General features: G+C 38.6%; 1 protein-coding gene across 1 annotated transcript in view; it reads right to left on the bottom strand.

Moving 5' to 3' along the window:
* Nucleotides 1-3,135: 3,135 nt before the first annotated feature.
* Nucleotides 3,136-11,527, bottom strand: part of LOC143146018 (lachesin) — a 130,895-nt gene continuing 122,503 nt past the window's right edge. The window contains exons 5-9 of the mRNA XM_076309969.1: nucleotides 10,744-10,893; nucleotides 6,478-6,628; nucleotides 5,341-5,489; nucleotides 4,103-4,162; nucleotides 3,136-3,993 (exon numbers count right to left, since the gene is read on the bottom strand). Coding sequence (XP_076166084.1) covers nucleotides 3,866-3,993; nucleotides 4,103-4,162; nucleotides 5,341-5,489; nucleotides 6,478-6,628; nucleotides 10,744-10,893 — 638 coding nt within the window. The 3' untranslated portion in view covers nucleotides 3,136-3,865. The remainder of the gene's footprint in view (nucleotides 3,994-4,102; nucleotides 4,163-5,340; nucleotides 5,490-6,477; nucleotides 6,629-10,743; nucleotides 10,894-11,527) is intronic.

The following is an 11,527-nucleotide window of genomic DNA, read 5'->3' as shown; positions in this document are numbered from 1 at the left end:
GCTGATATATATTGACCGTTATAGAAACTTTCAAACATGGAATTTCATATTTAAATGATATGAAAGAACGTTGCGACAAATGACAATGAAAAAGATCTGCTTTAAGAGTCAAACATTACTAAACCGTTTCTTCATATTTATGAAAAATATCTTTTAAAAGATATCTTTGATATAAAATTAAAATGATGTGTTCCGACTTTTTTAACCTTTGTATAATATATAAATTATTTTATATCAGTAGTACAAGTTACTTATTCCCAGACAATTTTAAATAGTAGCTTTTCATTTATAATATTTTTTTGCGGAGCACTTGCACGATACATACATATGTAGGTAGTGGAGATATATTGTGTAAGTGGGGATCCTTATTGGATTAGTTACGCTTCTCCCGCAATTATCAGGGTGGCACTACAGTTGTAACGTGAAATAAATGTGTATCTACTCTGAACATTTTCGAAGTGATATCGTCTTGAAAGAATTGATCTGATCATTTAAGATGAAGTATGTTTTTTCCAATAGTTTCTAATGTTCCAATAGAGAAGTTTTTGAATTAAAGCTTTACTATCGCTCTACTTTTCATTGGCGAAGCACGAAGAAATCAAATTTTTCATTCGTATTGTCCAACTTAGAAGCTATTATCAACTTGTTCACATTCTTTACTTTCCAGTTTAATACGTACGTACCAATACTTTATTTCAAAGATTGTTCAAGCTAATTTTTCATATTTTTTTCATTTTTAACATTTATTTTTTGTTCCATTTATTATGTATACTTTTATATAAGAACTTTACGAAACTCATTCGACACATTCATTGTGAATGTTTAAATACTTTTATAATAACTAAACGAGCAGTTTTCTCATTTTATACTTACTAGAATTTACTAGAAAATGTATTGTAATATAACTCCGAATACATTTTTTATTTTTTATACATTTATCGAAGCCACAGAATCTAAAAGATGAAATCGTATTATGGTTGAAATATTTTTGCGAATCGTTCCGATGAAATGAAAGATTATTATATTTCATTCTAGTATACGTAACGATGTTATTAAAATGAACATTTATTACATTGTGCGTAATTCTCAGTTGGTAACGTCGTTCGAAGCAGCCTGTCGAAGAGTGCGCGGTAGGTGCTGCCATTCCAGTGAGTACTTTCGAAAACAAGAATTGAAGTTAAACAGCGTGCTTGAATCACAGACAAGGTATAGAACCGACTTAGCATTTTATAAAATTTTGTGCCAGACGAACTGAAGTACCGACCTCGTAAAAAATCACTGGTTTTGCATCACATTCTGTACGTGGATAGAACCTCGATCCGAACAAAGAAATTGGTAAGGTTAGCAAACATAAAAAACGTCTACCTATACGTATCTCGTCCGTGGCTCTATCGGCTCTATCAATCTCGGAAAATATTCGAACGATAAATTACGTTCGTGCCTATACCTTGATTTTAAAATAGACGGTACTTGGAACAATTTCAGAAATGTGAGAATAGACGGAACTTGAAATATTCTAGCCAGATGCTACAGTACACGAAACTAAGTATATTTTCAAAGTTATGTATAGTTTATAGATTCTATTTATAAATGGAATCTTTATAAGGTTATGGCACTCTGATACCAATTTTCCAAGTCTCAACTATTCCCAGACTCCTTATCAGTGTTTTATATTCCAAGGAAGGAACGATCAAACAACACTGAAATTTAATATCTCTTTCTTTATTGTATAGTTTATAATCGTATAAAGGGAAGGAAGAATGCAAGAAGGGAAAGACAGAAGCTCCATACACGTATTCTTGCATTTTATTAAAGTATTCCAAGTTCTATATATTCTTACACGTTACGAAAATTTCCCGTGTCACGATATTACATTTATTCTTGCATCGTAACGATCCATTCGAAACAGTTAATTAGCTCGCCACGAGGAAATTTCCACGTGAAGAGATTCAAAGAGAGACACGTGTAACAAAATTTCCATCGATCGCACTTTCTAATACGTAAGTTTGAAAATCGTCAATTTGACCAAAGGGATAGGTGGAACGAAGTAGTTCCGTCGAGCAATTACTTAATCAAAGAGAATGAGGGAATATTGGGAAAAAAGCTCGGCGCGAACTTTGCCAGCTAGGCTGTAGAGTTATCCCCGATTTCCCCTTTGTCTGTCCGATTGAAGAGAAAGATGATCGACGTCCCCAAAACGGTTTCTCCATTTCCGCTTGCATCCCATCACGAGTCACGCAAACGTGAACGACTTGCAAGGAAACCACTCAAATTGTCCCTCTCCGATTTTAAGCAATTTTTACACAATGGTAGAAGCACTGATCTCCGTTTCCAAGTACAAAATATTAAATGTGATAACTCGATAAATGATCGTCGATTAAAATTGTCGAAAGACGATCGACGTCCCCAAAATGGTTTCTCCATTTCCGCTTGCATCCCATCACGAGTCACGCAAACGCGAACGACTTGCAAGGAAACCACTCAAATTGTCCCTCTCCGATTTTAAGCAATTTTTACACAATAATAGAAGCACTGATTTTTGTTTCCAAGTACAAAATATTAAATGTAATTACTCGATAAATTCATAGAAACGTTAAGTAATCGAAACAATACACCACGCAATACGTATTACGAATACATATGACGCGAATAAATGCTTGTCGAATTTTTTTCTAAATATTATCTAGTATCGTAACGTTGAAAACTTTTGTTTCGAATATTTTGATCACGTAGATGTATACATATACGTATAACTTCGTTCCATTTCGGTAAATGTGTTCCAATTAAAACGAATCCTTTGTTTACTCCTTGCATCCGTTGTGTTAAATTACGAGGGAAAGAATAAAATATTAAAGCTGGGAGTCGTTTGATCGTTCCTTTCTTAGAATGTGAAATGTTGCAGCGGAATGCGAGAGTGTGTGCTATTTGAAAAGTAAAATGTCAGAGTAACCGTGACAAGGGAAATATTCCCAGCAGCTTGTTAAAATAATTAAGTTCCGTCTGTTCTCGCGTTTTTGAAATATTTCCAGTCCCGTTTGTTCCAATATCTTCAACAATCTCGAACCATCCTCTTCTCAGCGTCGTTTGTTCGAGGAATGGGGAAGAAGGCGGGTGATAGAAATGATGAACGACAGGTAGTGTACAACGTTTGATCTCATACTTTTATTTCGAAACATCGAGTTCCCTGACATCTAAACGTCCGTAACGCTGATACCAATGACAAAACGATCGTAACTTATTATTATTGACGACTTGTTAAGCATCGTTAGGATGGGCCAAGCTGCTCGCGCGCTTCCGATTCTTGTCCACGCATGACCTCGTGCGCTTGCGCGTAATCTCGCGCGCATGCGCGTAATCTCGCGCGCCTGCGCGTAACCTCGCGCGTCTATCCACCGGTCCGTCGATCCGCGAATCGATGTTCGACGAAACGGATCTAAATGGGCGCATACATTGACAACATTCATCGATCTAAAAATGTTTTTTTTTTTCTTTTTTTTTTGACACTCGAGAGTAGGAAAGGGGAGTAGGAAGATGTAGAGAACGCGAGCCTCCGATTTATTTCCTTTTTTCTTTTTCTTTTCTTTTTTTTTCCTTTTCTTGTTTTCATCCGTTTCTCTTTGGTTCGCTGTTCGACATTCACGCTCACGTTCGACCGATCGGTTGTTCTTTACAGACAGAACACTCTACCACTCTCGCGCGCACATTCGCGTAACTCGCGCGTATTAGGACGCCACCATCCTCTCCTCACACACCCACACACATACATACGTACATACATACACAAGCATTCTTGCTTTATTTCTTGTCCTTTGGCACAAAGTTATCCGGCACTCAGCTTGGCGATGACCAACAGCGGATGCCTTCTTCACCGCGGCCATAGCAACACCGGTATGAAGAGAAACACCGACACGAAATGTAATAATTTGTTGCTACATCCCATGAACCCTCTGCTCCCGTTGTTAGCGCCAGAACTTTGCGCGGCCTCGGCTAAACCTAAATGAAAAATTCAATGTATACGCTTCACTGTTCCCTGGTATCGTAAAAAGTGCGATGTATCGATTTTTCGTATTATCACGTATTGTGCACAGAAACGACGACTTACCGCCCATGATTGACACGTGATCTTTTGCGCGCGACGATCTATCGAAGCCGATTTTAATCTCTGAAATCAGACGACAATTATCGTTGACAATCAACATCGACGTTTCTCTTTCCGTTTTCCATTGTTAATTGCAGTCACGGAACAAACGAAACGTTCGCGATCGGTGTCACACGGCACGTATATTTTTATTCCAAATGAAACGTATAACTTTCGATCACTTTGATTAGTTCCCGTATTATATAACGCTAGTAGGGCAAATAGGGTAATTCCGATCGCGGGATATTTACGACCTTCCTTTATTACATTCTCTATAAGAGAGAAGAATATTTATATTATTTCGATAGTTCGTAGTATTCTCTATGTGGCCGCGATATTGATTTGAAAATATTAATCGTTAATTTTGTTCTGCGAAATAGTATATCGCTCGATAACGCGAAACTACGTTTGCAAAACAGAGGTGCGGGTACAATTAACACGATGAATAAGGGCAAACTTTGTTTTAAAATATTCTCAAATGTCCATTTAATAAGTTTACCAAAGTTCAATATTTTTGCAGTCGGTTAATAGAGTTCTTTTTATCACGGTTGCAACGATTATCCTTAAGATAGAATAATTCCAAGGTAATCGCGATCGTAACGTAGAAATTGTATCGATCGACTTCAACGAAATATTAACTTTGATAAACTTGTTAAATAGTTTTTAAATAAATTCTTAATCTTTTTCAACGAATTTTGTCAAGAGTTTTTCATTAACATTGTTTGTCAGTTTTCGATTCGTTGGCGTTATTTTGACCATCTGATACCTTGCACTATTAGAATTTCAGTAGAAATATATATTTGGTCGAAATTGCTCCTGTCAGCGTAATACTGGTTGGTCACTGACAATATATAAGGTTCTCGGAAATACCCCCGCGGCTGCTTGAAATTACCTTATTTTCTCGTTTACCACAATTTTCACCAAAATAATTCCGACATTTATCTTATTTCAAATTCCACCCGATATTTTTACTTTTAATACGTTGTTCCCAAAGCTCTAGCCACATTTGCGGTAATTATAAAGCCGGAGTTCTTTTTTGCTCTCAGTAATTACGAATGTAATTTCAATTTTGTCATAATCGTTGAAACTATCCCAAGCTACTTTATACAATTACAAACTACCTTAGGGTGTTACTTTAAATGGTAATCATCGAGGTTCCATTTTAACGAAAGTGGTTCTCAGCAAGGTTTCGAAGAACTTACTGTACAGCCTTATAGTGCCATCAGCCTTGCCAAGACTGTTCGTCGACACGCATTTGTAGCTGCCCACATCCTGTTCGGTGAATCCTTTGATTAACAGCGACATCAGAACTGTGTATCCGGATCGTTCTTCTCGCACGCTATACTTGTGCCTGTGCAATCCAATGGCAATAAGTCTCGCTAACTATCGAGTAACGGGTCAATGTTTAGTTATTGTACGGCCAAGCTTGGGTCCTTTCAGACCCAAGCTTGCGCAACGTCTCCAATACACGACGCGTAATATTTCGATTCAGATCCGTGTTTGACCGACGTTAACCTTACGACGTGAAATTAACAAAGTTTTAAGATACCACGCAGAGGAGACCCTTTAGTATTCCTTATTTATTTAACGTTTAATTCAACTACCATTCATAAGTATCGAAAAATTTCGTTAATCTTAAAAAAGTGGTACGGTTCGAGTAAATAATCATTTTTTCGTAATTTTATTTAAAACTAAATATCCGCAAACTAATCGTTAACGATGCGGGTAGAATAGTTCGATGTTCTCGCAGACTTTCTCAGAAATATTTTTCCTGTACGAGATTGCGTATATGCAATTTTTCTCTATTAAATGTACAGCTCTCGATGTTTGAGAAAAGGAAAGGGCCTTTAAAATATTACCTCCAAGGTTTGATAAATCTAGATGCGACAATGTGACGTACTTTGTGGACGTTTCACGCTCCTTTGTGTCACGACATTCCGTCGGTACAATCGTGGCATCGAGTGCCATAGCTGTCGCGTCGGTTTGCCGCTCGTTGAAATTATGTATGTATACAAGTACGTGGAAAGAAATGGACGGAAAGTGGATGAAATGTACGCGTATTAGCGAACAGAACGCGCGTATTACCTTTACATACCCGGATATTCGAGTAAACGTTTACGACATTTATGAAATTCGTCCACGACGTGGAACACTTACTTACACTCGTCTATTCGTGAAATTTGTTTAACGCGTACTCAAACGGAGGAATTTACAATTATCGCGTAAAAGTCTCGCATCGAGCAGCACGTATTACGAACACGTTGGCGATAAATGTTCACAAGCGTGCGAACCTTGGCTTGGCATTCGAAGGTTAAAATTAAGAGAAGAGACAGTCTCACCCCTCGATCAGCACTTCGTCCTCTGACCCTCTCCGGTTCTTCACCCAGTAATTAATTGTATTTGGAAATGCCTCGACGTAGCACTCCAACTGCACGTTCGTGCCCAAAGGTGCTCCCAACAGCTGATTAGGTGCTTTGACGACAGGTGCAACTGTGGAAGCGGTTTCAAATTAATTGCCCGATTTATCGCGATACACACGGTCCACCAAGATTTTGATTAATGCTCTCGCGCGTAGAATATAGACATCTATAATTTGTCGCAATTACATATCCTCTGTGCACGGTTCCCTCAACGCAAGTATGTGATTTAATGCAATAATTAATCCGAAGGCTGCAAATGTCAGAATTTTAACGAGCGTACGCCGGCAGTTAATCCTAGAACTGTGTAGCCGGTGTTAGTTTTATCCGAGCGATTTTCTTTCGCGCGGTAGGGGCATTCTTCAAGGTGTAAAAATTCTTTAGAAAATTCTCCAGATAGTTTCACGGTTCTATGGACGATTTCAGTGGTAACGGACGATTTCCCGGTTGAAAATTTCCAAGGGTTCGATGTTACGCGTCCGCGGTACGAATTATCGAATTTATACCGGGAACAGCGTTTTACTTAACGCGTGTTCTCAACCGTAACAAATTTTTCCGAGATCACAGATCCGCGACGATAAATGTCTAATTACTTCTTTTTTTTTTTTTTCGTTTTAAATACACGCGTATATTTTTCCACAAAATAGATTTCACCTTCGTGGAATTCCTCGTTGTCATTCATCGTGTAATACACGTGTAACAACGTGTGCAAAGATGTGATATACTTCTTGGGAAATATAAAATTGTTGATATTTTAAATTTTCGTTAAGATATAATACACTTTTGTGTATAAAAATTCAAAATAAAGAAATATTCACCGCTAGCAGCGATCACTGCAATTCGTCGAAAATAGGTTGCAATTACGAGCCAAGATTCGATCAGTGTTTCGAACGTGAAAATATCCGGGAAACGTAAATGATCCAAATGTACAGTTTACATTACGATAAAGGTATTGTACAGTTCTAAAATTAACATCGACGAACAAAGGCTGCTACAGTTTTCTTTCTTGTTCCATCTATTTTTCATCGTACCGCATCGCAATGAAAGGAATTTTATACGTACCAAATTTCAATGAAAAAGTTTTCCCGTTTTTTTTTTTTTTTTTTTTTGCACATTTCCCGAAAACGTTGGAAACTTGGACAGAGGATTTAGTTCGAAGTTACAAGTTTACAGTATGACTGAAAAACGACTCAAGGGCCAAAACAGCGAGGATATATGTATGTGTACGTGGAGTTTCGGGTCATTTGATATCGTCGTGTTTACAAACACGCGAGGTCTGTTTGTCGACTCTTGATGTAGCTCGTTACGCTCGTTGCCTTTAAATAATCCTGTTTCCACGGGATTCATCGTTTTCGCATTGAACGTTCGATAAAAAATAATTACGCTTACTTATCAAAATGTAAAAGAAAAAAAAAAAAAAGAAAGAAAAAACAACGATCCGATGTACAACGCGTGGAACTCATTGTCACGGATTTACGAACCGTGTAACACGGTTTTCTATTGTTCGAAGAAATCGAACAATTTTCGGAATACCGGTATTAATATTTCAACGACGCGTAATGACGATGTTAATTTCATACGAGTTTTCCCGTTGGAATACGTATCCGAAATTCAATATTTCCTGTTCTGTTATTACATTTGGCAACGCCATTAAAAGAATACCGATGTTAAAATAGAGCGACATGCACGCTTATTAGCTTTCGCGGGTCAATACAAAACTATGAAATATATAACACATTATCGAAGCTGGATGCAATTAATTCTCGACCAGTATCTATTGTTTTCGAATAATTAATACCGATGCCGTGTATGCAAATCATTGCGCATCGACACAAATTATTTTATATTTGAACGAACACGGCTTCTGGCGGTACGGGAACAGTCTATGCGAACAGAGCAGTGTAATTATAAAACATTATCACGGTGAGACGCGATCGTAACGCGGAATATATACGACGAATTATTTATAACAAAAACACGCCGAGGAATATTCACGTCGAATATTTACGCTCCGTTTGCGTCGATTTTGAGAAGAATTTTCTAAGTTCGAGGAACGATTAAATAGTACTACGTACGTGTTTTTTATTTTTTTTTTTAAATCGTGACAATTCAAGCTCAAAGGATAAAATTATCAGCGAAACTTTCAACACCTGCAGTTATTTGGAAACAGATCTGGGTAAATTTAATTCGAAATGAAAATAAGAAATAACTGTTCCAACTAACATTTCGGTCTTTTATTTTCCGATAAACGATATTTGGAAATAACCCAAATATCGATTTGTTTGAAATAACAGATATTCCAAATAAACTTTGAAATAGTAGGTGTTTCAAATAAGCTTTGAAATAGCCGTGTTGTCGTTCGTACAAAGATAAATATTTGTTCGTCTATCTAAAAATTTATTCGCCAGTTGCAAATAGAGTATTAATAATATTTTAAACAAGCCTATGATATTTTCGTTTTACTTTTAGCTATGGAATAATGTTATCGTTGCGTGTACGAGAAAATTCGAAATCTGTCGGACCTGTGTATTTATCGTTTATTTACATATTACACATTACGCGTATTTGTGGTCGTAAATACACATTGTGAACGATGAAATACGAAATATATCGATAAAAAATGAATCCGAAAATTTTTGTCGTATCTCCAATCGTTTTCAAAATTTTGTTATTGTTTGTTTTCGAAGTTAGTTTGATCGTTTATGGAGTGTTTCTCGTTTTACGCGATTAAAAAATCAATTTTTCGCACTTCCTTGGAGTTTATCATTTTGCAAATATTCTTCGTAAAACTTTGGACCGAATCTCAAAGAATTGATAAATTGATGAGAATTTTAATAAAACGGTCCATTACGGCAAAAAGACGACGACGATCGGTATTTCCGTTAATCGATCTTTTCAAGTTTTTAAATTTAAATAGTTCATACTTGCAGAAAAGATGTCTGCCTACTCGTTGAACTATAACTATAACAATATCAACCGTAACTTTCTCGTCGTTGATAAGAAAAAGTGGTTAATGAAATAATGTCAATATCTTCGATAGCCTGTCACATTTTGCAATGCAACAACTTTTTCGTTATTAATAGGAAAAGTTATTAATAAAATCATACCGATATCTTCGACAGTCCCTGCAAAGATAACGCGCAACAAATATCGAATTTATAAATATATATATATATATATATATTTAGAGATGAGTTGCCTTTATCGGCCCGTTCTTATCCTAAGTAATCCCCCTAGCATTGTTTCACGGTTAAAAAGGTGTATTCTCATTGCACAAGCAAGTCGTTCAATTTAAGAAGATTATACAATAAACCACCGAAATTACCAAAGTGTAATTTAATTCTCCGACGGGTTGAAAAATATCTAAAAAACCCTTCCAATTCTTCCCAACGCCGTTCTACTTATTGCACACGATGACCAATTTATTTCGCCTCCTCTTATTCTCTCGGCAATATTCCTATAATTCTATAAATCTATGAACGGATTCCAAACCTTCGAGCAACTCACCCCTACGTTATCGTAACCTAAAATCTCGGGCGAAAAAAGCTCCCGAACGTAGCGGCGAATAATTCCGGAAACGCAATTCTCGGCCACGGTACCGATTCCAATCAATTATCCGGCAGCGGGCGCATTGTTAAAATTCGCGCCCGGTTCCTCTCACATTTTCGCCCCATTGTTCGCGGCGAAGAAACCAAAGCGTTTCTATCCACGGGAATACAAACGTTGCCGCGTCGCGCGATAAATTCACCGAACAACCTGCTGCGCTTTTTCTTCATCGTTCGTTCTAATTCGGCCCCGATTGCCAGCGATAAGTAATCCGAAATCTTTCTCGTTCACGATGAGGACGATACGAACCTTTCCTACCTAGCCGAGATATCGCGTGGCTCGCTCTCGCGTCCGTTTCACGAACCGAACGATCGGTGCAAAGGATCGGCGGCGTGGCTCCTTTCGTTATCTCTTTCGCCGCACCGAGTCGCTTTAATTCACCGTAATAGACGATCTTAGCGGTTTACCGGAGACGACAGAAACCGTAAAGCCTGGAAACTCGACGCGGTCGCGCCAATGGCCGGAGTGATTCGTCACCGTGGAGCGTGCCGTTACGTCACCGACGACCAACCGTCGCATTTCGTCGCCGTCGGGAGCCTTTCTGCCGGATACAATCAGGGATTAGGAGGGAAACGAGCTTACAATTCACGGCGAGTGTCACTCGCTTGCTAACGGCGGGCGGCACGTCGTTGCTGGCGATGCAGAGATACGCCCCCATTTGTCGCCTCTCGACGCGATGGAATTGCAGCAACAAACCGTTGTAGGTCTCCTGCCTCTCGAAAGTGCTACCACCTGCGTACCAAGAAAACGGTTTCTGTCTGCATATTTTCTTGAAAATTGAACGAACCCCTTACCACGCTTTCTTCAACTCTTCGTCGCAACCGCGCCGGGATCGGCGCACGACCACGCGACGACGGATCGTTTCTTATCGGCTAAACTCGGCCAACCTCGGCCGTCGATTCTTTCTTTCGTCTTACATTCTCGATCTTACGGCTGGCGGAGAGACGACGGGTGTTTCGTAAAGGGGCTCGGCGCGTAACGATGAAAATCGTAAATTTTTCCCTTTGACTTTTCCCGGCAATTATTTATCCCTGTTAACGTCGCGAAGTGTCGTTTCGTTCGGAAATATCGGGAACCCTTGAGAAGGGTAGGCTGGAATTTTGCTCGATACGCCAACGGTCGACACGCAAGACGATACGAGTTGTGAGTTTTGCGATCGTTGGCAGGGTTCTCGAGAACGGTGTTACAGAGCCAGAGATGGTTTATAGAGTCTTGTGTGTCGAGTTCGGTGTATCGAATGTATCGGTCGGTATCATTTTTTTTCGATCGGTAAATTATGTATCAGCGTTGCTGAGAATCTCGAGTGTCTTTATCGGTAGAAAAATCTATCGAAGGTGACTCGAACCTAACGTTGAGTTTTTACGAC

The sequence above is a fragment of the Ptiloglossa arizonensis genome, chromosome 1 (assembly GCF_051014685.1).
Source record: "Ptiloglossa arizonensis isolate GNS036 chromosome 1, iyPtiAriz1_principal, whole genome shotgun sequence".
NCBI lineage: Eukaryota > Metazoa > Arthropoda > Insecta > Hymenoptera > Colletidae > Ptiloglossa > Ptiloglossa arizonensis.
Note: the sequence above shows the minus strand (reverse complement) of the source record. Positions and strands in the feature narration are given on the sequence as shown.